At 46.3% G+C, this 25,632-nt stretch overlaps 1 protein-coding gene across 1 annotated transcript; it reads right to left on the bottom strand.

Moving 5' to 3' along the window:
* Window positions 1-25,632, bottom strand: LOC141270767 (uncharacterized). Its single transcript, XM_073680880.1, has 6 exons — window positions 25,486-25,632; window positions 25,177-25,356; window positions 24,971-25,094; window positions 24,790-24,887; window positions 21,426-21,516; window positions 1-2,481 (listed from the first exon to the last, which is right to left on the bottom strand). The coding sequence occupies exons 1-6, from the start codon at window positions 25,561-25,563 to the stop codon at window positions 476-478; spliced, it is 2,577 nt and encodes an 858-aa protein (XP_073536981.1). The 5' UTR covers window positions 25,564-25,632; the 3' UTR covers window positions 1-475.

Genomic DNA, 25,632 nt, shown 5'->3' with positions numbered 1-25,632 from the left:
TTCACAGCCTTTAAGAGCACTTGGTGTGGGAGAGGGCCTGGACATTAAAGCTCTGAGCTGTTTGTTTCACACATGCTGGATGTATGGAGATTGCAGGTCTCCTGGTGTGAATGTCTTTGTTAAAGGAAGAGGAAGCTAAATCAGCCACACTTTCAATAGAAACGGTTCTTGTGCCTGCCTCTTTAAGAAGCCGAGAGTTGATCTACCACAGTACCTATGGATCCCCTTGATTTTTATTATTCTTCTCCTTACTTCCCATCCTTGAATCGTCTTACTTGTCCATATACTACATCGGTTTCATGATAGTTATACCATGATTATCCCTCTTTATTCATATGCTTTGATACTTTATGTAATTAAATCTATATGTCCTTTTTCTGTTCTTCCTCTTCCAGACTTTGATTTTCTGTTTATTATTATATTATACTGTTACAAAATCAATAAAACTTTGAACTTGAAAAAAAAAAGAAAATGGCTACTTTCCTGTGTGAGTTTTTAGATGTGCAACAAGGTTCGTTTTCTGATTAAAACATTTCCCACATTCTGAACATGAAAATGGCTTCTCCCCTGTGTGAATTCTCTGATGTGTAACAAGACTTGATTTTTGTGTAAAACATTTCCCACATTCTAAACATGAAAATGGCTTCGCCCCTGTGTGTATTTTCTGATGTGTAACAAGATGTGGTTTCGTTGTGAAACATTTCCCACATTCCAAACATGAATATGGCTTCTCCCCTGTGTGTATTATCTGATGTGTAACAAAACGTTGTTTCGTTGTAAAACACTTCCCACATTCTGAACATGAATATGGCTTCTCCCCTGTGTGTACTACTATCTGATGTGTAACAAGATATGTTTTCGTTTTGAAACATTTCCCACATTCTGAACATGAAAATGGTTTCTCCAGTGTGTGAATTTTCTGATGTTTAAAAAGTTCTGATTTCTCTGTAAAACATTTCCCACATTCTGAACAAGAAAATGGTTTCTCCCCTGTGTGTTTTTTCTGATGTCTAACAAGATTTTTTTTCAATGTAAAACATTTCCCACATTCTGAACATGAATATGGCTTGTCCCCTGTATGTATTTTCTGATGTGTAACAAGAGGTTGTTCCGTTGTGAAACATTTCCCACATTTTGAACATGAAAATGGTTTCTCCCCTGTGTGACTTCTCTGATGTGTTACAAGACATGATTTGGCTGTAAAACATTTCCCACATTCTGAACATGAAAATGGTTTCTCCCCTGTGTGAATTTTCTGATGTTTAAGAAGTGCTGATTTCTCTGTAAAACATTTCCCACATTCTGAACAAGAAAATGGTTTCTCCCCTGTGTGAATTCTCTGATGAGTAACAAGATGTGATTTCTGTGTAAAACATTTCCCGCATTCTGAACATGAAAATGGCTTCTCCCCTGTGTGTATTTTATGATGTGTAACAAGATATGATTTCATTGTAAAACATTTTCCACATTCTGAACATGAAAATGGTTTCTCCCCTGTGTGTATTATCTGATGTGTTACAAGACATGATTTGGCTGTAAAACATTTCCCACATTCTGAACATGAAAATGGTTTCTCCCCAGGGTGAATTTTCTGTTGTTTAAGAAGTTCTGATTTCTCTGTAAAACATATCCCACATTCTGAACAAGAAAGTGGTTTCTCCTCTGTGTGTATTTTCTGATGTCTAACAAGATTTTTTTTCAATGTAAAACATTTCCCACATTCTGAACATGAATATGGCTTCTCCCCTGTGTGTATTTTCTGATGTGTAACAAGAGGTTGTTCCGTTGTAAAACATTTCCCACATTCTGAACATGAAAATGGTTTCTCCCCTGTGTGAATTTTCTGATGTTTAGCAAGTCTCGATTTAGTACTGTAATATTTCCCACATTCTGAATATGAAAATGGCTTATCCCCTGTGTGAATTTTCAGATGTGCAACAAGATTTGTTTTCTGACTAAAACATTTCCGGCATCCTGAACAAGAAAATGGCTTTTCCCCTGTGTGAATTCTCTGATGTTTAAAAAGTATGGATTTCTCACTAAGTCGTTTTCCACATTCTGAACATGAAATTGGCTTCTCCCTTGTGTGAGTTTTCAGATGTGCAACAAGATTTGTTTTCAGATGAAAACATTTCTCACATTCTGAACATGAAAATGGCTTCTGCCCTGTGTGTATTATCTGATGTGTTACCAGACATGATTTGTCTGTAAAACATTTCCCACATTCTGAACATGAAAATGGTTTCTCCGCTATTTCATGTTCAGCAGCCCTTCTGTGACTTTTCTTCTGCACATTTGTCTTTGAAGAAACAGAAACAATGACCTGTTGAAAAGGATCAGATGGCAGATTTTTTCTGATAACATCTTGAGGTGTATCTGGTATAATAATATGCTCTTCACAAGTATCGGTTGTGATACCAAGATTATCCGCTGAATAATTTGAGTATATCAGAAGTCCCTCAGAGCTCCTGGAACAGTCACCTGGTAAGAATAAAAATGATTTTATTATTTTTCAGTAACAAAGAATTGGAACTGTATTACAATTTATATTATATACTTTTATAGCATTTCTGTGCAAACTGCAATACAATTCAATTATTATGTTAATCTAGATGTGGGGACCAGAGCGCACAATAGGTTGATACCTTATGGAGGGAGGGTAGGAGAGTGCTGGTTACGCTCACATGATGGAGTTGTGACAGGCACAACTCCTATGTTGGCATGAAGAAAACCAGCTGGTGCTGCCCCGTGATTGGTGGATAAATCCTTCAGGAGATATTGGATCATGTTGGATGAACACATAGGTGGGCTGCGCTGCTGGATTAAATAAATTCTTCAGAAATGATGACGAGGAAAAGGCTTTTTATTCACAACGCGTTTCAACGCCGTACCAGCGTCTTTTTCAAGTGAAAAAAACAAATGTGCAAAACATGACAACGGATGGATTTTAAAGGCCCAAAATGGATGCCAATTACATAGGGAACAGCCACAGGAACACTTAAACCAATAGGAAAATTAGGAAGGGGAGGGAAGATCAACTGGCAGTTTCAAATTGATTAAAGTTGAGAGAAAACAAGGACCATACTTATTAATGATAAAATGTAAACAGATGATGAATAGAGGACAAATGATTGGAATGTAGGTGAAGTGGGATAAGAATCCAGGAAGGGCCAGTGAATAGAAGCCAGATCGGGAATATTTAACAGAGGAGCCACCCAGGCAGATGTGGGAAAGGTGATAAAGGAAAGAAGGAACTATACAGTGGATACGGAAAGTATTCAGACCCCTTTAAATTTTTCACTCTTTGTTTCATTGCAGTCATTTGGTAAATTCTAAAAAATTATTTTTTTTTCTCATTAAAGTACACTCTGCACCCCATCTTGACTGAAAAAAAAAACAGAAATGTAGAAATTTTTGCAAATTTATTAAAAAAGAAAAACTGAAATATCACATGGTCATAAGTATTCAGACCCTTTGCTCAGACACTCTTATTTAAGTCACATGCTGTCCATTTCCTTGTGATCCTCTTTGAGATGGTTCTACTCCTTCATTGGAGTCCAGCTGTGTTTAATTAAACTGATAGGACTTGATTTGGAAAGGCACACAGCTGTCTATATAAGACCTCACAGTGCATGTCAGACCAAATGAGAATCATGAGCTCAAAGGAACTGTCCAAGGAGCTCAGAGACAGAATTGTGGCAAGGCACAGATCTGGCCAAGGTTACAAAAGAATTTCTGCATTACTCAAGGTTCCTAAGAGCAAAGTGGCCTCTATAACCCTTAAATGGAAGATGTTTGGGACCACCAGAAGTCTTCCTAGACCTGGCCGTCCAGCGAAACTGAGTAATCGTGGGAGAAGAGCCTTGGTGAGAGAGGTAAAGAAGAACCCCAAGATCACTGTGGCTGAGCTCCATAGATGCAGTAGGGAGATGGTAGAAAGTTCCACAAAGTCAACTATCTCTGCAGCCCTCCACCAGTCAGGCCTTTATGGCAGAGTGGCACGACGGAAGCCTCTCCTCAGTGCAAGACATATGAAAGCCCACATACAGTTTGCTCAAAAACACATGAAGGACTCCCAGACTATGAGAAATAAGATTCTCTGGTCTGATGAGAAGAAGATAGAGCTTTTTGGTGATAATTCTAAGCGGTATGTGTGGAGAAAACCAGGCACTGCTCATCATCTGCCCAATACAATCCCAACAGTGAAACATGGTGGTGGAAGCATCATGCTATGGGGGTGTTTTTCAGCTGCAGGGACAAGACGACCAGATGCAATTGAAGGAAACATGAATGTGGCCAAGTACAGAGATATCCTGAATGAAAACCTCTTCCAGAGTGCTCTGGACCTCAGACTTGGCCGAAGGTTCACCTTCCAACAAGACAATGACCCTAAGCACTCGGCTAAAATAACAAAGGAGTGGCTTCAGAACATCTCTGTGACCATTCTTGACTGGCCCAGCCAGAACCCTGACCTAACCCAATTGAGCATCTCTGGAGAGACCTGAAAATGGCTGTCCACCAATGTTCACCATCCAACCTGACGGAACTGGAGAGGATCTGCAAAGAAGAATGGCAGAGGATCCCCAAATCAAGGTGTGAAAAACTTGTTGCATATTTCCCAAGAAGACTCATGGCTGTACTAGCTCAAAGGGGTGCTTCTACTCAATACTGAGCAAAAGGTCTGAATACTTATGACCATGTGATATTTCAGCTTTTATTTTTTAATAAATTTGCAAAAATTTCTACATTTCTGTTTTTTTTTCAGTCAAGATGGGGTGCAGAGTGTACTTTAATGAGAAAAAAATGAACTTTTTAGAATTTACTAAATGGCTGCAATGAAACAGAGTGAAAAGTTTAAAGGGGTCTGAATACTACTTTCCGTACCCATTGTACATATAAATGATACCATATAAATAAAGGACAAATTGTAGAGGAGAAGTGATTGGAGTGTAGGAGAAATGGGACTAGAACCTGGGATGGGGTAGTGTATAGAAGTCAGAAAGGCAACATTTAACAAAAGGAGCCATCTAGGTTTTTGAAGGAAAGGTAATACTGAAAAGGGAACTAAACATATAACTGATAAAATATAATGTAAAGGACAAAGTGTTGAAAAGAAAGTAGTAAAAATATGGGTGCAAGAGAAATTGGATTAGAACCCAGGATAAGTTCGTGAAGAAGAACCAGAGGGAGGACATTAAACAGAGTTGCCATCTAGGTAGATGAGGGAAAGGTGATTCAGAAAAGGGAACTATACATATAAATGAATAAAAAGGACAAAAAGTGTTGAAGAGAAAGGAGCGAAATGATTGGAGTGCAGGAGAAACAGGATTTGAACTCAATATGAGCCAGTGAATAGGAGCCAGAAAGGGCCGCGGTAGGTGGTGTCCTCCCTCTGGTTCTTCTTCATGGCCTCATCCTGTGTTCTTTTCCAGTTTCTCTTGCACCCATCTTTTTACTACTTTCTTTTCAACACTTTGTCTTTTATTCATCTAATTATGTATTATACATCATATTTTATCAGTTCTATGTGTAGTTCCCTTTTCTGTATTACCTTTCCCTCATCCACCTAGATGGCTCCTTTTGTTAAATGTTATCTTTCCGACTTCTATACACTGTCCCATCCAAGGTTCTAGTCCCATTTCTCCTACACTCCAATCACTTCTCCACTACAATTTGCCCTTTATTTATGTGGTATCATTTATATGTATAGTCCCTTCTTCCCTCTGTCCCCTTTTCATCTGCCTGGGTGGCTCCTCTTAAATATTCCCGATCTGGCTTCTATTCACTGATCCTTCCTGGATTCTTCTCCCACTTCACCTACATTCCAATCATTTGTCCTCTATTCATCTGTTTACATTTTATCATTAATAAGCATTGGTACGGCGTTGAAAAGCATTGTGAATAAAAAGCCTTTTCCTCATCATCATTTCTGAAGAATTCATTTACTCCAGGAGTGTAGATTGGTCATGTATTTGGAGAAAAAGTAAGTTTTTTTTTTTATATCTTTTTATTAATGTAACTAAACAGTGGATACAGGAATGGAGAACAAGTCCTACATATCCTTATACATGCCATGCAAGCCAATAGAGACATTGGCTGAATATGGGAGCACTAGGGAATCTGATAAAGTATTTTTAGCAGTGTCCTCCGCAAACATAGTTGTCCATCCCTGGTTCTTTTGTAGATCACCTAGCCTTACACTGGTGCTTGAAAGGTTGTGAATCCTTCAAAATGTTTCATGTTTCATGGTCTAAGGGGCTTGTGTCAGGGCAGAACTGACAGTTCTAAATCACTCCAATGCTCATGCATTGCAGAGCTTTATAACTGCGATCAGACTGTAAAAAGTGAAAGTCTCAGAGTGACTAAGTAATAAAGTGTAAAAAAAAATGTTGGAAAAATATAAAAAAAAAATGATATTGTACCCATTAATTTGTATTTGTATGTAAAAAGAAAAAAACAAAAAAAAGTACACGTTTGGTATCGCTGCGTCGTGAATGACCTGCCCCATAAAACTGTCACACTAGTTAACCCCTACAGTGAACACCGTAAAAAAATGAATAAAAGAAAATGAGGTAAAAACAATGCTTTTTCATCATACCGCTGAGCAAAAAGCGGAATAAAACACGATCAAAAAGACGAATGTAAATAAAAATGGTATCGCTGAAAACTTCATCTAATCCCACAAAATTTAAGCTGACATACAGCTCCATCAGTGGAAAAATAAAAAAGCTATAGCTCTCAGAATAAAGTGATGTAAAAAGAATTATTTTTTCTATAAAATAGTTTTTATTGTATAAAAGTGCAAAAACATAAAAAATGATATAAGTGTGGTATCATAATCGTACTGACCCGAAGAATAAAGCTGCCTTATTAATTTTACGACACGTCGAATGGCATGAAAAAAAATATATATATAATTCTTGAATTGCTGTTTTTTGTTCATTCTGTCTCCCAAAAATTGGAATAGAAAGTGATCAAAAAAACGTTATGTGCCCTAAAATGGCACCAAAAAAAACGTTAACTCGTCCTGCAAAAAACAAGCCCTCATGTGACTGTCAGTATAAATATGGAAAAAGTATAGCTCTCAAAATATGGGGATGCAAAAACTTGTTTTTACAATATAAAGAGTCTTTTATTGTGTGACAGCAGCCAAACATAAAAACCCGATATAAACCTGGTATCGCTGTAATCGCACTGACCCGAAGAATAAAGTAATCTAATCACTTACACCGCATAAGGAACGGTGTAAAAAATAAATAAAACCAATTCTTCACCTGCTGATTTGTTCATTTTGACCCCCAAAGATCGCAGGGTGGCTCTGCTCACATTTATCCTGCCCTCTACGCTGAGCGCTTACATCGGGGTCTCCGTGTAAATCTCTGAATTCAGAAGGAACCCGCCGGCGGAAGATTCCCTATAATGAGGCATATGGAGACACTGTGGATGCCGTCTGACCTGTCATTCAGCGGTGTCTGTCTTTTGTGCACTTCTGAAAAGAAGAACAACGCTTAACAGAGGCCAGATGGAGTTCAGAGTAACTCTGCTGCCTCATTATAGTGGATCCCTCAGGGGTTTCATCTGAATAACATCACTCAGTGATTTACATGGAACCCCCAATATAAGTGTAGAGCGCCAGATAAAGTGATCCTAAACGTTATGTAAAATGTTCCTATCAAAAGCTTTAAATCAATCCACAAAAAAAGCCCCCACTCAGGTCCGTCATCTGTTAATGGAAATATAGTGGGCTTCTATGTCACTGGTAGTGCATCTGGTCTGGAAAAGCTAAATGGCTCCTTGCCCCCCAAAAGAATTTTAAAAATTCTGTGTTCCCAAATCCAAATGCCCTTCTCCCTTCTGAATCTAAGTGTGCCTAAATCACATTTAGCGTCCACATGTTTGGCATTTCTGTAGCGATGAGAGCCCATCTAATTTACTGGTGCGTGTTTACAGAAGCACGAGCAGGGCATAATGTACAGACACTACAATGACAGTTTGAAATTTTCACTCATCCACTGCTGCTTGTTTCTGGAAAAACCCATGGAGTCAAAATAGTCACTACACCTGTGGATAAATTCACAAAAGAGTCTAATTTCCAAAATGGGGTCACTTGAGGGTGGATTATGCTCTTAGGGGCTCTGTATATGGAGTCCGCAAATACTGAAGTTTTACTTATTTGATTCTTCGGTGGTGATTTTTTTTTGCTTTCCTGCGATTTGCTAACTGCACCTGGTCCTGGGCGGCTCAGTGCGAAGACTTACACCACTTCTTTTCAATGTGGATCTAGTGAGCCGACTCTCCTGTTTCCCTCACGTTTATGCATTTTCTCCTACTAGCGCTTATAAAAATTTAAAACTTGGGGCTAAAGCAACATTTCTGTTGGAAAAATATATATTTTTTAATTTTCACAGTTTAACATTGTAAAATTCCGTGACACACTTGTGGGTTTAAGGTGCTCACCACATGTTTACATACAATCCTTGATGGGGTCACTTATGGGGGTTTCCACTGTTTATCTACATCAGGGGCTCTACAAATTCGACAAGACATTTGCAGACCATTCCATCAAAGCCTGCGTTCCAAAAAGTCAGTCCTTCCTTTCTGAGCCCTGGCGTGCGCCCAAACAGTAATCCTCCACTACATATGGGGTATTTGCATACTCAGGAGAAAATGTAACCCAAAATTTGTTATGCAATTTCTCCTGTTACCCTTGTGAAAATAAAAAAATTGGGGCTAAAAGAACATTTTTTTGGGAAAAGTGTGATTTTTTATTTTTACAGCTCTACGTTATAAACGCCTGTGTAGTTTCTGGGGGTTCAAGGTGCTCACCACACATCTAGATACATTCCTTGAAGGATCTAGTTTCCAAAATGGGTTCACTTGTGGGGAGTTTCCATTGTTAGGGCACAGCAGGGGCTTTCCAAATGCGACATGGCATCTACTCTCAATTCACTATTTTTGCGTTCAAAAAGTCAAACGGTGCTGCTTCACTTCCAAGCCCAGCCATGCACCCAAACAGTAGTTTTCCTCCATATATGGCGTACCTTGCCCAGAAGCACTGGCAAACCTGGGTACGTTTTCAGAAACTGCTGACCTACCAAAGTTGAACACATGTGCCAAGCATGGTACATGTGTGACCTTGCCAAGCTTCACAGCCGCCACCAGGTTTTGCCCATTATGACACATGACCATGCCTGGTTGGAGTTTAAGCGACAAAAAACACAGATCTATCTGGTCTGTTATTCCTTTAAATAACTCTGCCGTATTGTGTGGTTTTCTCCTAGATAAATTAGCTTCAGCAGAGCCTGTTGCCGCTTCGCTGAGGCAGTGCTGCAGAGCTTCCAGCTTCCGACTGATGTAGACAACATGCTCTGAGATAGGACATTGGAGATGGAGGCTGAGGAGAAGCAGGAGGGGGTGCCGGAATTGGTGTAGGAACTGGAGGAAACCCTGATAGAAGTAGGGCCAGCAATCCTCGGCGCTGTGCTTGGGTGAGGATTTGAAAGTGCCTGATGATGATGCCTCAGAATGTGCAAGAACAGATGTAGGGCGAGAGGCATCTGCGCCGGTGTCATGACAGGGGATTGGGAAGCACCTAGCACAGGGAAAGAGGCAGTGGTATCACCCACTGGCACCAATCGTGGACCCAGGTGTTTGGCCCACTGAGTTGGGTGATTAGATGATATGTGCCTGATTTTGCGGGTGGTTGTTAGGTTCTCAGTGGTCAGGCCCCTCCTGATCTTGGCATGGCACAGGTTGCAAATGGCCATTTTGTAACTCTCAGAACTTTCTTTAAAAAAGTCCCAGACGGGGGAACACCTAACTCTTTGATGGAGAAATTCACGAATGTCTGTGCTCTGCAGAACAGTTTCCCACCTTCTCCCTCTGGTCACCCCACTGCCTCTTCCTGAGTTTCGGTGCTGCCGATCTCTCCCCCTGCATGCCAGCTTCACAGGTTGGCTCGGCGACTTGGCCATCCAACACCTTGTCTTCCACCACCGCACCCTGGTCCTCCTGACTTTGTGACTTAACAACAACAAACTTAGCGGCAACTGTGTCTCATCTTTATCTTCCTCCTTATTCAAAATTTGCAGTTCCCCACTGTCACTTTCTTGTGGCCATGGCTGCTCTAAATTTTGTGCATCACTAAACAGCATGTCCCCCTGTCCCTCAGGTTGAGAGGCTACAATCAAGAAATTATGTTGTAAGGAGCTCCTCGGAGTGTCCTAGTTTGTGATCACTAGTTTCCTATGACTCAACATGGTGGGAGGAAGGAGGATCTGAGTGAGGATTAAGTGATCCAGACTTTAAAATGGTGAGACTGGACCATGTGGAAGACTGGGTGGTGCTGCCAAGCCTGCTGGAAGAATTATCTGCTATCCAACCGACCACCTGTTAGCACTGCTCTGGCTTCAGAAGTGGTGTACCGTGCCTTGTTGCAAAGTGGGACAGGAACCAATGTTTCGTGGATAAACGTGTTTCTTGTGCTCCAGCAACAGGCATAGTCGCATCTGCCCCACGTCTTCGGCATCTACATGCAACATCATCAGCACTTCCACTTCCCCATCCCTTAAAGCACGCCTTATGCATTTTGTAATTGCTAGGTCTCTTGAAACCAAGCTTATATTTAATAAAAGAAAAACACCAAGGTTACTTACCGGTAGCCTGTTTTTCCAGAACCCATGACAGCACACCTTGAGAGAGAGAAAGATCCGCCCTACCAAGGATAGGAAACCATCTGAAATAAAAGGGCGGTACCTCTTCCTCGCTTCAGTTGATTGCAGAGCATTGAGAGGACCTCCGGAAAAAAACGTTAGGCAAATAACCAACACCTACATCACACACAAAAACACCCAACTAGTGCACACCCAAGGTGTGAGAAAACGGGGGTGGGGGAAATACGGGTGCTGTCATGGGTTCAGGAAAAAACGGCTACTGGTAAGTAACCTTGGTGTTTTCCCTTCACCCATGACAGAACACCTTGAGAAAATTTCGGAGAATTAGAGCACCCTAGGGAGGTTCCACCGCCTGAAGTACCCTTCTCCCAAAGGTAAGGTCAGCAGAGGAGGACAGATCCAATCTATAGTGCCTGTAAAAGGTGGAAGGTGCAGACCAAGTAGCGGCTTTACATATCTGGTCGATCGAAACCTCCGCTCTCTCTGCCCAGGAGATTGCCACGGCCCTGGTGGAGTGGGCTTTGATACCGACATGGGCTGGAACTCCCATAGATATGTAGGCTAAACTGATGGCTTCCCTAAGCCACCTTGCAATAGTACCCTTCGATACCCTGTGACCTTTCCTATTCCCCTTGAAGGCTATAAACAGGAATGATCGTTCCTCCATTGCTTAGTCATGTCTATGTACTGTAATAAGGACCTCCTAACATCTAAATTATGAAACTTAGATTCTCCCGGGTTTTTTGGGTTACTACAAAAAGAATGCAACACAATCTCCTGGTTACAGTGAAATCTAGACACAAATTTAGGGAGGTACACCGGGTCTGGGAGTAGGACAACTCTGTCATCATAAATTTGGGTGTATGGAGGATTAATCGAAAGAGCCTGCAGGTCGCTCACCCTACGGGCTGATTTCAAGGCCACCAAAACAATAGTTTTAAGGGTGAGTAATTTCAGAGAGATAACCAGCAGGGGTTCAAAAGGGTTGTCAAGAGAGCGTGTTCAGGTCCCAGGGAGGAATTTTAGGAGTCCAGACCAGGTCTGGACCTAGCACAGGATATAACAAACCTAGAAACACATCTGTTTCCGGCTAAGTTACAATTATATAGTGCACCTAGTGAAGATACCTTAACTTTAAGCGTTCCCGTAGCTAATCCTCAATCGTATCCTTTTTGTAGGAACTGTAGGACCTCCTTAATAGGAGGCAAATCTGACAAAAGGGGTTTTAAGAAAATCCAGGAACTTTCCCCAAATTCTCCCATAAATTTTAGTTGTTATGGGTTTTCTGCTACTTAGTAGAGTGGAAACTACGGCCGGGGAGAAACCCTTACTGCTCAGTAATGACCTCTCAAATTCCACGCTGCAAGATGGAACCCCTTGGTCTGCGTGGAACACTGGCCCCTGACTGAGAAGGTCCAGCCTGTCCAGCAGGATCCAGGAGTCTGATATCGACATCAGTCGGAGCAGGGAAAACCAAGATCTTTTTGGCCAGAAGGGGGCTATCAAAATTATCCTCGCTCAATCTTCCCGTACTTTCCTCACCACTGCAGGAATCATCACTATTGGGGGAAACGCATAGGTGTTCTTGAACTTCCACGGAATATGGAGGGGTCTACCGCATAAGGATTCTCTGATGGGTCTAGTGAACAGAATTCCTCCACCTTTCTGTTGGCCTTGCGGGCGAACAGATCTATGTCTGGAAAACCCCACAGCTGGACAATCTGTTGAAAGACTACCGGGTTCAGAGCCCACTCCCCTTGACTTAACGTATGGCGCTTCAAAAAAATCTGCTTTTGTATTCTCTACCCCCCTTATGTATAGCGCACTGAGGGATGGGAGATGCTGTTCCGCTAGCTGCAGGATATTGTACGCCACTACAATAAGGGAGCGAGATCTCGTACCCCCCTGGTAATTTATATATGCTACTGTTGTCTGGTTGTCTGACCTGACCTGCACGTGGTGACCCTGAACATGGGGGAGAAAGCCTAAGATGATCTTTCCACCGCCCAAAGTTCCTTTAGGTTGGATGATGCTCCCTTCTCGTGACTTGCCCAGTGTCCCTGAACTTAGTGATCTGCCAGGTGACCCCTCCCCCAGCCGGAACCGCTTGCATCGGTTGTAATAACATAGTCGACCGGTCTGGACCACTGCATGCCTGAGGATAAGTTTTTCCTGTCTGTCCAACAAGATAGGGAGGCTACAGTCTCTCGGGAAAGAACTAGTTTTCTTTCTAAATGTCCGTTGAAGGATCTCTGTGCTGACAGGACCTCCCACTGCAGAAGCCTCATATGACCTTGGGCCCATGCGACTGCTGGGAGACAGGATGTCATGGATCCCAGCAGTGACATCGCTTGTCTTAAGGATATTGCAGGAATCCTGATGGCCTTTGTGGCTAAACTGATTATCTTGCATATTTTTTTCTCCGTGAGAAAACAGGGCCGGTGTTGAGAATCCAGGGTTAGACCCAGAAAGATCTGTGACCTTGAGGGGGTTAACCTTGACTTCTGGAAATTTATCAGCCAACCTAGCTGCTGTAAAAGCGTTATGATTTCTAATACCTGAGAGGAACAGTGGCTCTCCGATCTCCCTACAACAAGAAAATCGTCTAGGGGACAATCACCATGTTCCTGATCCGTAGAAAGGTTGTCACTTCCGCAATAAGTTTTGTGAATATTCTCGGGGCTACTGAGAGACCAAATGGAAGGGCCGTGAATTTGGGATCCAGGGAACAGAAGAGCTGAGTTTTCCGATTTAACTTTGTAGCAAACAAGTCCACTACTGGAGGTCCCCATCTTTGGACAATTTGGGAGAAAATGTCCTGATTTAGTTCCCATTCCCCCTGTCTCAGGGTATAGCGGCTTAAGTAGTCTGCCCTTGAATTTTCTTTTCCCTTTATATGAAGGGCTGTTAGATAACAAAGATGGCATTCCGAGACCTGAAAGAGATGAATCGACACTCTCATCAGAGATCTTGATCTTGTACCCCCTTGGTGGTTCACGTAAGCTACTGCGATTTTATTATAAGAGAAAACTTTTACATCACGATTTTGAAGAAAAACTAGAAAATAATTGACTGCCCTGTCTATCGCTAGCAACTCTTTAGCGTTGGAGGAGAGACTCTTTTCCGAATTAGACCATGACTCCTGGGTTACCATATCTCCCAGATGGGCCCCCCACCCACTGGAACTGGCATCGGTAGTAATTGTTCGGGTTGTTCTAAAAACCAAGGGGACCCCTCTGGATAAGTTTAATTCATTATCCCACCACTGTAAGGATTCAACTGACCGGGAATACAAGGAAAACCTCCCCTCCAAACGCCCCTTCAACATAACTTCATTATGCAGTACATCCCATTGTAAAACCCTGGAGTGATATTGAACCCACAGAACCCCGGGAAGGCAAGATGTTCGGGTACCTAGCAGGTACATCGCAGCTCTCAGGGACATAACTGGGTTTGACACTGCCCTTCTTACTTGATCCCTGATCCTTAGTTTTTTGGCTTCAGGGAGGTAACATGTCTAAGAATCTGAATCCAGCATAACTCCTAAGAATTGCTGAACTTTTGTGGCCGTTAACCTATATTTATTTAAATTGAGGACCCAGCCCAGATTCTCTAAGATGGAGATCACTATTTTTAGATGCTTACTACATTAAAGGGCCGAGTTACCAGCTATCAGGAAATCATCCAGATAAGGGATAATTAATATGTCATGCTCTCTAACATGAGCCATTACCTCTGCCATGATTTTGGCCGAACGGCAGGGCCCTATATTGAAAGTGCTTGATGACCCCATCTATAACCACGGCCACTCTAAGATATTTCTGGTAATCTGAATGGATAGGTACATGGTAATAGGCGTCTTTCAAATCCAAAACTACCATGTAACAATCTGGAAACAGCAATTTTATTGTTGACCTTATCGATTCCATTTTGAAGGTGGGGATTATCAGGAATTTATTCAGGGCTTTTAAATTTATAATACACCTGAAAGAACCGTCCGGCTTAGAGACCAGAAAGAGAGGAGAGTAAAATCCCAACCCCCTTTCAGACGCCGGGACCTCCACCAGGACTGCTTTTTGAACAAGGTCCAGTACTTCTTCCTGAAGAGCGAGTTGTTCTGATATAGAGGAACGGACCGTGGTCAAGATAAAACTTCCACGAGCAATTGCTTGGAACTGGAATCTTAGACCCGAACCTATCAGATTAAGGATCCAGTTACTGGCTGAAATCTTTGTCCAGGCAGGTAAGAAGCCCATCAGCCCCCCCCCCCCCCCCCCCCCCCCCTACCTGGGCTACGAGTCATTGACTCGATTTCCGGGTCTCCTGAGTGGAAGAAGACGTACTGAACAGAAGACCTCTACCTTTTGGTTTACGGTCTTCCCATTTATCCTGGTCTCTCTGTGGCCTTTTACGCACAAATCTTCTCCTGCGAAAAGACCGCTTATAGGCAGGCATGGACAGGCTAGGGAAACCTTTCTTCCGGTCGCTTGCTTTGTCTAGGATTTCATCCAGGACTGGACCGAAGAGAAGTTCCCCTTCGCAAGGTATAGCACAGAGTCTAGTTCTAGCCTGGATGTCACCCAGCCAACACTTGAGCCACAGGGCCCTGGCGGCCGATCTAGCAGCTAACTTAACAGAGTACGCGGAAGCATCCGCTAGGAAGGCTGCTGCCCCCTGCATGAGTGGGATACTAGACAAGATCTCTTTCCTGGATGTGTTGTTTTCTAAATGCAATTTCAGCTGATCTAGCCATATCATCAAAGACCTAGCTGTGCAAGTCGCAGCAATTGCAGATTTTAAAGCCCCAGCGATTGTCTCCCAGGTGCCTTTGAGAAACACATCCGCTTTTCTGTCCAGAGGATCTTTAAGGGCCCCCATATCAAAGGGGAGAGATGACTTTTTAGAAGCTTTAGTTATGGTTGCGTCTAGTTTGGGAGCCTTCTACCTGGAGGAGGAGGCCGAGTCCTCAAAGGGGTGCTTTCTTTTAACCCTAGAACGCATGACCTTAAAAATCTACACTTTCACATACCTGGGGCCTTTTATGCCTGTGTGCAAATAATAAATAAATGACCAACTGGAAATGACAAACAACTATATACCTGAGGAATACCTAGAGTTTCAAAATTCTAACTAAAGAAATCTTGCAAAAAATAGAAAACAATTAACAGGGCGGGCCTGCGAGGCCCCAGGTATGCGTTCTAGGGTTAAAGAATGGGGGGAGAGAACCCTTTCTTTCTGGCTTTTGCCACTCTCTATGGATTAGACCCTGAAGTTTATCATTAAACGGGAAACATTTTCTCTTCCTCTGCCCCAGTCCTCTGAACATGACGTCTTGGACTGACTTCTCTGGTCAACATGGTTGAGCGGACCGCTTTAACCAACCCATCAACTTCATTTAATGGAAAACAGTGCTGGCCTGAACCACTATCCGAAGATGAGTAAGATAAAGAAGATGAATCGTCAGAGTCCACCTCCTCGGCTGATGATAGGGAATAATCAGGAGTTGGGGAGACCTCATGGTTAGCTTCCTTCCTCTTAGACTTTTTAGAGAGGAGTTTGCTCACCTCTGATTTAACTAGGGTTTTTAAGCCTGAGGCGAAACTAGGGGTCTCATCCGCCAAAGTTTGGTTTATGCAGGACTGGCACAGTCTTTTGGAATATGAGTCCGCCAATAGGGCCTCGCATAACGCACATTGCTTGTGTTTGGTTTTGGAGGTACACTTCTTCCCCTAAACGGAAAAGAAGGGACACCTTATTACCCAAGTGAACTTTCTCGAAGATCACTTACCCAGAGCTCAAATAGCCGGTACCGGTTTAGCTGGAGGACCTTTCTCAGCCGAGGGATAGTCCCTAGGGGCTGCAGATTCGTCCGTCTTGCTAGAGTCACGATGGCCAGACCGGGTTCGTCTACCTGCAGTCCGAGAACTGCTGGTGACTCGAGGGGGTTGTGTCTCCTGGGGCTCCCCAGGCAACTGCTGAGATGGAGAAAGCGGCGGCCGCTGGATTTGCTGCTGCTTGTCTTCAGAATCCATTAACAATAGAGTTCTGAAGTAGCTGGGAAGCCTAGAGCAGCGATATCTGGACGCTTAAATAGGAGCGTCTACTTCCCTTTAATTTCCCCTCTGTTTTTTTTTATTACATTGCCATCTGCTGGTTGAAGGGGAGAATGCAGCACACACGCAGCGTCTGCATGCATGTGGACCGGACTTCCTGTCTGGTGACATGACCACCCGGCATCAGGCCCTGCCCCCAGCCTAGTAAAAGACCGGAAGCATGCGGTGCCGGTCATAGAGGAGCTGCTCCTGTAATCGGCACTTTCTCCCTCCAGCTGCCTGCTCCAGCTAGCGTTCACCTGCTGCTAGGGGCGGCCCTACCCCGGCTGGGGTGCTGCTCCCCCAGCATCCTGCGTGCAGGTCCGGGGCTGCCAACCCCAGACAGGGGCGCAGCCCCCCAATGCTGTTTCCACCTCAAGTTGGGGCTGCCGTCCCCAGAGAGGGGCGCAGCCTCTGTCATCACGATCCATCTGGCTGGAGCTGCCACCCCAGACATGGACACAGCTCCCACAGCCCAGGGCACAGGACGGTACTGGAGCTGCTGATCCCAGACAGGGGCGCAGCTCGACAGCACGTTTCTTCCGGACATCTTCACAGGTAAGCCAGAGGTTCCCTCCATCAAGGACAGAAAACCAAAACTGAGGCGAGAAGAGAGGGCCGCCCCTTTTAAGCCTGTAGGTTTCCTGTCCTTAGTGGGCGGATCCCCACTCTCTCGTGGGGCTGTCATGGTCGACCGATAAACCCTCTATTAAAATCAAGTGATATTCACGAAGATCACTCACCCCTGAAGTCATTGAAGGGTACCGGATATGGAGGTTGCGGCGGGATACAAGAAGAATCCCTTCTGGATGGCACGGAGACGTCTGAGACCCTACTTCTGCGGCTACTGCTGCGGTTGCTTGAGCGACCGTCAGTTTGAGGAGCGTCAGCCTGCTTCTTCCGCTGACGCAACTGCTGCCGCTGCTGCTGAGGTGGGGGTGTTAGCAGCTGCTGCTTCTGGCTGTCCGGGTCTGCCATAGCTACCAAGACTGTAGGCCTGGAGCATGAGCAGCGCTGACCTCCCTGACCAACCTTTAAATAGGGTCTCGTGCCATTCGGGTCCTCCTCCGGGATATATGCCCTCCCCCTCCTTGCACCTGCCGGCCGAGGCTTCATTAACCGGCCGGCGAGACTTCACAGGGTGCCGCCATCTTGGATCCGGGGACCCGTCCCCGACGTCATCCGGCACGCCTCTCCCACGTGCCTCGCGCCGTGATGCCAGGGACTGCGTCACACCTGGAAGACGCCGCTCCACGCATGCGGCCAGCGAGGAGCTCAGATGGACGGCAGGGAGAGGGCGGCGCAGCGGTCTGCGCGGAGCCGTAGCTATTCTCACCGCCTGCGCCCGCAGCAACCAAAGAGCTGCGGACAGCGCCTCCGGTCCCTGAAGGCCTGCGCACAGGCCGGTGCCTGTTCTTTCACAAGCGGGACAGGGCCGGGTAAGAAATACATCTTCTTTCTTCTTCCCTATACTAAAAACAGACAGGTCCCTATCAAGGACAGGAAACGAACTGAAGCGAAGGAGAGGTACCGCCCTTTTATTTCAGACTGTTTCCTGTCCTTGGTGGGGCGGATCCCTCTCTCTCAAAAGTGTGCTGTCATGGGTGAAGGGAAAAAATTGGTCACCTGCAGCAATTAATGCGGTTTTTGGGAGTTTACTCCACCGTAATGTAACAGAAAAAACGCAAAAGTGTATGGATGACAAATTCAATCCAGAAAAATGTTTAGCTTTTTTCAGTTTTCGAGATCACAGAAATGTTCCCAGGCCACGTCACACTATATGGCTGAGAAATGGAACCCAGGAAAATGTGACTGCTACTTTCTCCCTCCCTACACTAAATGCAAAATGTATGCGATACAAACAGCAAAGAAAGGGATTAGCCCTGACAAGGGCTGTTAGTATAATGGTTCTGCTTCAGCATCAGTGTCAATCGTTATACTGTGCACACGCCAGTACAAGCACTCTCTCCCCCCAATACAAACTGTCACAGAGCTGTGCAATAGTGTCAGTGTGCAGAGCCGGGTGCTGCCTGCTCTTTTATAACCTCTGATGATGTCAAACGGCCAGCCAATCACAGCAATGCCACTACCAAGATGGCTACAACAATACCATAACTCGTAGCCAATCCCCACATGCCTATTGGCTGCATAACAGGCGCCAAACATGCGGGGCTTCAAGTTTGATATCAAGCACCTCCCATTGCTCGCTGAGTAACGAACACAACCGAGCACCGTAATACTCAAGTGATAACCGACTAACACCGAGCACATTCGCTCATCCTTAGTTCATACCTCAAGCGCAACCGAGTCGTGACACAGACAAGCCTTGAGTGGGGATAGTCAAGGGGTCTGAGGTCAAATTGCCAGGAGGGTACGTCATAAACAGAAGGAAGAGACAAAAAGGCGTAGTCAGGTAACAGTCCGAGGTCAAAATACCAGGAAGAGAGTGGATCAGAACAAAGGGGTTAAACAGACGAATGGTCAGAATGAGGTTAAGGTCAGGCAACGAAACTACACAAAAGTTGAATGTACGTCTGGCAGAGGTCTGGAACTAACAGCGTAGTTAAGTAGCCTGGCAATCACCTGGGACAATGAACACCTGTAGACAGTCAGCACCTCCCAGTCTCATATTGGATGGCCGAGCTGTCAATCAAAACACCAACAGCCCCTGCAGCAGACTGGACACTGAGCTGTCAAAGTGCTGACAGCTTCAGCATGCCCCTGTAGCAGAATGGACGGCCGAGCCAACAGTATCTGCATCCCAGACACACATGAGATCATGAATCATGACAGAAATGAGTAGAAACTCTACAGTTGGTGAAGAAGCACGGGCACAAAACAAAAGGGCAACTAAACATGAGGGGCACGAATCACAAGGTGCACATGTGACTGCCGCGGGGAAACCACATGTCTTGGGTAAAAGCCACTGCAAGAGCAAAAGCAGACAATATGAAGAAGCTGATAAAGAAACTGGTGCAGCTAATTGCAACAACAGCAGCACAAGCAGCAGATGAAACTCTTAGCCGAGGCAGAGCAACCGCCCAACCCTTAAGTTAAGATAATGATTCAGACATGAGGAAGACGGTAGGGAGGTCGGTAGGAAAAGTTGACGCCGGATGATGATGCTGAGGTGTTTTTGATGGGAAGAGGGGCGGAACACGAGAAATTGCCTCTGGAGTAGTGGGAGGAGGTTCTAGGGCCATATTCAATGGGGGAACCGTAGAAGGCCTATTATGACCTGGCCTTGCAGGGCGCTAAAGAGTATGCAAAGTTGAAAACGGAGAGCTTGGAGTGACTGACTGTCAGGGAGCAAGGGGTGCACCACTGGGCCTATGATGTTGACAAATCTCCTCAGTCCCAAATGTTTGACCTCATACTACTGGTTCATAAGTGGTTGCAACCAGATCTCCATGATGGGGTTCCCAAAGAGGGGTTGACACCCAAAAGAAGTCAACTAAAGTCACATCTGAGGGGAGAACAAGGGCCCCAGAGGCGTCTGAGATGTTGCCAAAGGCCTCATCTAATAATGTGTTTTGTTGGCGGTGTCAGATCACATAGCCGCTCGTTGCTCCATGACCACACAGGCAATTGACTGCAGCATCAGTTGGAGATGCTCATATTATCCATATCCTGCCTGTATTGTTCACCCTCAACCCAGCAAGGGACCGCAGGTATGTCTCGTATCCATGAACAGAGTGGCAATGGCTGATGTGTTGGGCTCGTGTAGTTTGCCAACCCTAGTGGCGACCACACTTCCTTATCGGCTGATTCGTGAGAAGATGGTGGGTGTCTGTTGTATCCATGGGGACGCTAAACACTACCCTGTGGCCGAGTGGTCATAGACACAAACTGTGGCACGGAGTCCCATGAAGTTATCGTAGTCAAGGCACAAGGGTCAACCTACACCCATCAGAAATGTTGCTCCAATCGGTCTTTGACTTTGGTTCCATTTCTGGCAATTCGCACAGAGGCACCCACCACTAAGGAGAAGTAGTGTGTGCATGTAGAATGAATTCAGCATTATTTACCCTACTGCCCCCCTTCATTAAAGACTGGTGTGCACTATGCCAATCTTGGTGAAATTGTCCAAGACTTACTTTTTACTTTTACTATGGGCCTAAAAACTAAACAGGCAGGTATTTTAACTAACCCAGCCTGCTGTACTTGGTGCTGGGTCAGAGTGGTCACCGACCGCTCCTGCCGGTGATTCAGCTGCTCCACGTCAGCAGAGCAGTCCTTCTTCTTTCGGGCTTCTCTGTCGATAAGGCATGACTTTCGATTTTATGGTGATTGACAGCAGGCTTCTCGTAGTTAAACTATCAATCAGCATAACATCAGCAGTCACGCCCCATCAACAGAGCAGAGTGGAGGAGAAGCTGAATCACCAGTAAGAGCCGTCTGTGACCACTCTGCGTCACTAGAGATCGGCAGCAGGCACAAAAGGTAGGTAGGAAGCGACTACCTGCATAATAGTTCTTGGCACATTGTAAAAATAAAAAACAATAGTCCCGTGTAACATCATAATGAATCAGCCCCTTAATGCACATCAAAAGTTTCATGTGAACACACCTGAAAAAAATTCAGAATATCTAAAGTTATTATACAGGCCAGTGACTGATTAGAACCTGTGACTTCTCTACATTTAGTGGTCACTACTCACCTGTGCGGTTATCTGTAGGAATCTCCTCTTTACACCGCTCATCATCCCTCACATATGTCTCTGTAGTATTAATATGGGGCAGATCTTTACCCTGAAAGAAATATTCTAAGTGTCACAGACAGACGAAGATGTTTGAGAAGATCCAGACAACATCTACTGTCTATGATCAGCTTTATCCTGTCATCTCCACCAGATATAAAATATACACTGAATGGCCACATTACTAGAGACACCCATCTAGTAGCACGTAGGATCTTCATTCCCCTTGAGAATCTCAGTAATTAATCGCGTCATAGATTGCACAAAATGTTGTGATTGTTCCCCGGGAATACTGGCCCATGCCACCAGGATAGGTTCTTGCAGTTGACGCAAATTAGATGAAGGTGCTGAGATGCTCTGAACAACCAATTCTACCTCGTCCCAGAGATGCTTTATAGGGTTAATATCTGAGGACTGTGAAGGCAGGAAAACAAGGAAAACTCACTGTCATGTTTCTGGCGTAAAGGAATGGAAGATCCTGGCACCTCCTGAAGATAACTGATGTATGACATAAAGGTACATTTGTGGTGCTGCAGGATATACTATTACAGAACACTTATGAAAAGTACTGTAACTATATGGCTAATGCTGTGGCTTATTGTAGTCACTTTTATGTGATAGTTATGGACTGTAGGCAGCTGGGCAGAGGAGAGTTACAGAGGGTCAGCCCTGCAGCTGGGCAGGGGAGAGTTACAGAGGGTCAGCGCTGCAGCTGGGCATGGGAGAGTTACAGAGGGTCAGCCCTGCAGCTGGGCAGGGGAGAGTTACAGAGGGTCAGCCCTGCAGCTGGGCAGGGGGAGAGTTACAGAGGGTCAGCCCTGCAGCTGGGCAGGGGGAGAGTTACAGAGGGTCAGCCCTGCAGCTGGGCAGGGGAGAGTTACAGAGGGTCAGCCCTGCAGCTGGGCAGGAGAGAGCTACAGGGGATCAGCCCTGTAGCCGGGCAGGAGAGAGTTACAGAGGGTCAGCCCTGAAGCTGGGCAGGGGAGAGTTACAGGGGGGTCAGCCCTGCAGCTGGGCAGGGGAGAGTTACAGAGGGTCAGCTCTGCAGCTGGGCAGGGGAGAGTTACAGAGGGTCAGCCCTGCAGCTGGGCAGGGGAGAGTTACAGAGGGTCAGCCCTGCAGCTGGGCAGTGGAGAGTTACAGAGGATCAGCCCTGCAGCTGGGCAGGAGAGAGTTACAGAGGATCAGCCCTGCAGCTGGGCAGGAGAGAGTTACAGAGGATCAGCCCTGCAGCTGGGCAGGGGAGAGTTACAGAGGGTCAGCCCTGCAGCCGGGCAGGGGAGAGTTACAGAGGGTCAGCCCTGCAGCCGGGCAGGGGAGAGTTACAGAGGGTAAGCCCTGCAGCCGCGCAGGGGAGAGTTACATAGGGTGAGCCCTGCAGCTGGACAGGGGAGAGTTACAGAGGGTCAGCCCTGCAGCTGGGCAGGGGAGAGTTACAGAGGCTCAGCCCTGCAGCTGGGCAGGGGAGAGTTACAGAGGGTCAGCCCTGCAGCTGGGCAGGGGTGAGTTACAGTGGGTCAGCCCTGCAGCTGGGCAGGGGTGAGTTACAGTGGGTCAGCCCTGCAGCTGGGCAGGGGTGAGTTACAGTGGGTCAGCCCTGCAGGTGGGCAGGGGAGGGCTACAGAGGGTCAGCCCTGCAGCTGGGCAGGGGAGACTTACAGAGGGTCAGCCCTGCAGCTGGGCAGGGAAGAGTTACAGAGGGTCAGTCCTGCAGCTGGGCAGGGGAGAGTTACAGAGGGTCAGCCCTGCAGCTGGGCAGGGGAGAGTTACAGAGGGTCAGCCCTGCAGCTGGGCAGGGGAGAATTACAGAGGGTCAACCCTGCAGCCGTGCAGGGGAGAGTTACAGAGGGTCAGCCCTGCAGCTGGGCAGGAAAGAGTTACAGAGGGTCAGCCCTGCAGCTGGGCAGGAGAGAGCTACAGGGGATCAGCCCTGCAGCCGGGCAGGAGAGAGTTACAGAGGGTCAGCCCTGAAGCTGGGCAGGGGAGAGTTACAGGGGGGTCAGCCCTGCAGCTGGGCAGGGGAGAGTTACAGAGGGTCAGCTCTGCAGCTGGGCAGGGGAGAGTTGCAGAGGGTCAGCCCTGCAGCTGGGCAGTGGAGAGTTACAGAGGATCAGCCCTGCAGCTGGGCAGGAGAGAGTTACAGAGGGTCAGCCCTGCAGCCGGGCAGGGGAGAGTTACAGAGGGTCAGCCCTGCAGCCGGGCAGGGGAGAGTTACAGAGGGTCAGCCCTGCAGCCGGGCAGGGGAGAGTTACAGAGGGTCAGCCCTGCAGCCGCGCAGGGGAGAGTTACATAGGGTGAGCCCTGCAGCTGGACAGGGGAGAGTTACAGAGGGTCAGCCCTGCAGCTGGGCAGGGGTGAGTTACAGTGGGTCAGCCTTGCAGCTGGGCAGGGGTGAGTTACAGTGGGTCAGCCCTGCAGGTGGGCAGGGGAGGGCTACAGAGGGTCAGCCCTGCAGCTGGGCAGGGGAGAGTTACAGAGGGTCAGCCCTGCAGCTGGGCAGGGAAGAGTTACAGAGGGTCAGTCCTGCAGCTGGGCAGGGGAGAGTTACAGAGGGTCAGCCCTGCAGCTGGGCAGGGAAGAGTTACAGAGGGTCAGTCCTGCAGCTGGGCAGGGGAGAGTTACAGAGGGTCAGTCCTGCAGCTGGGCAGGGGAGAGTTACAGAGGGTCAGCCCTGCAGCTGGGCAGGGGAGAGTTACAGAGGGTCAGCCCTGCAGCTGGGCAGGGGAGAGTTACAGAGGGTCAGTCCTGCAGCTGGGCAGGGGAGAGTTACAGAGGGTCAGTCCTGCAGCTGGGCAGGGGAGAGTTACAGAGGGTCAGCCCTGCAGCTGGGCAGGGGAGAGTTACAGAGGGTCAGCCCTGCAGCTGGGCAGGGGAGAGTTACAGAGGGTCAGCCCTGCAGCTGACAGGGGAGAGTTACAGAGGGTCAGCCCTGCAGCTGGCAGGGGAGAGTTACAGAGGGTCAGCTCTGCAGCTGGGGGAAGTCTTGGGAGATGTTTCTAGGTGGTTCACTGAATATACAATAGACTCTAGTTGTAGTGCATGTTTCCTATGTGGGTCTCTGTAGAGTGAGGTTGTGCTCTTGCTCATTGTTGGCACTTGAGGCATGATATTAGGTGTGTGAGCCAAGCGTGACAGTTGCATAGAAATTAACGCTCAGGTCGGGAGAGCTACTGGCTAGTCCGAACACTGTGATGCAATCCCTGTCCGAGTTATACGGCCGTCTGACTCTTCCCTTATAATGGTTGATAAATAAGAGTGAACATAATATATTCACAGCCATCTACACATCATTTGGGAGATCTCATGACAACTTCACTCCATCTACCTGATGATTCTGAGGAACACTGGGATCTTCTTGCTTACAGTCCTGTGGAAGAAGAGGACGGGGACATCTCTCTGGTGTTGTCCTCTTACAGGATACAACTGGAGGAAACACATACAGGGAATTAATTTATTCTTTCCATACAGATAATTATAGGCCATGTGTATTTAGTCCTGTCTATTACCTGGTGATGTGAGGGGCTGGGTAACCTCCATCATGACGTCCTTGTACAGATCTTTGTGTCCTTCTAAATACTCCCATTCCTCCTTGGAAAAATAGACGGTGACACCCTGACACCGTATAGGAACCTGACACATACAATGAACAGTCATCCCGCTGATCCATTTATAGCGTTACTGTATAATGTCCCAGCATTCCCAGCAGTGTCACCTCTCCAGTCAGCAGCTCAATCATCTTGTAGGAGAGTTCTAGGATCTTCTGGTCATTGATGTCCTCATGTATCAGGGGGTGAGGTGGAGGCCCTGTGATTGGGCTCAGGGGTCTTCCCCATCCCTCAGACACAGGGGCCTGACAGCGATCACTAGAGGTCTTCTTCACTACTGTGTAATCCTGGTTATGGAGAGATACATTAATAAATGTCACTACAGACATTTCCGGAGTTCTCACCTCTCCAGTTCTGTCCATCTGTTATTCCCATAGATAAGAATGATGTAATGTGACGTCATCAGAATCTCTCACCTCTCCAGTAAGCCGGAAGAGGATCTCTAGGGTGAGGTGTAATATCTTCTCCGCAATCTTGTCCCTGTCTCTATCCATCCTTGATGGGTCAATGAGGAAAATTCTCTTATATAGAAGATCTCCACTGAGAGGATCCGATATTGTAGG

This window comes from Phyllobates terribilis, unplaced genomic scaffold, assembly GCF_046119375.1.
Source record: "Phyllobates terribilis strain yellow unplaced genomic scaffold, ASM4611937v1 Scaffold_5__5_contigs__length_657084704, whole genome shotgun sequence".
NCBI classification, from domain to species: domain Eukaryota; kingdom Metazoa; phylum Chordata; class Amphibia; order Anura; family Dendrobatidae; genus Phyllobates; species Phyllobates terribilis.
Note: the sequence above shows the minus strand (reverse complement) of the source record. Positions and strands in the feature narration are given on the sequence as shown.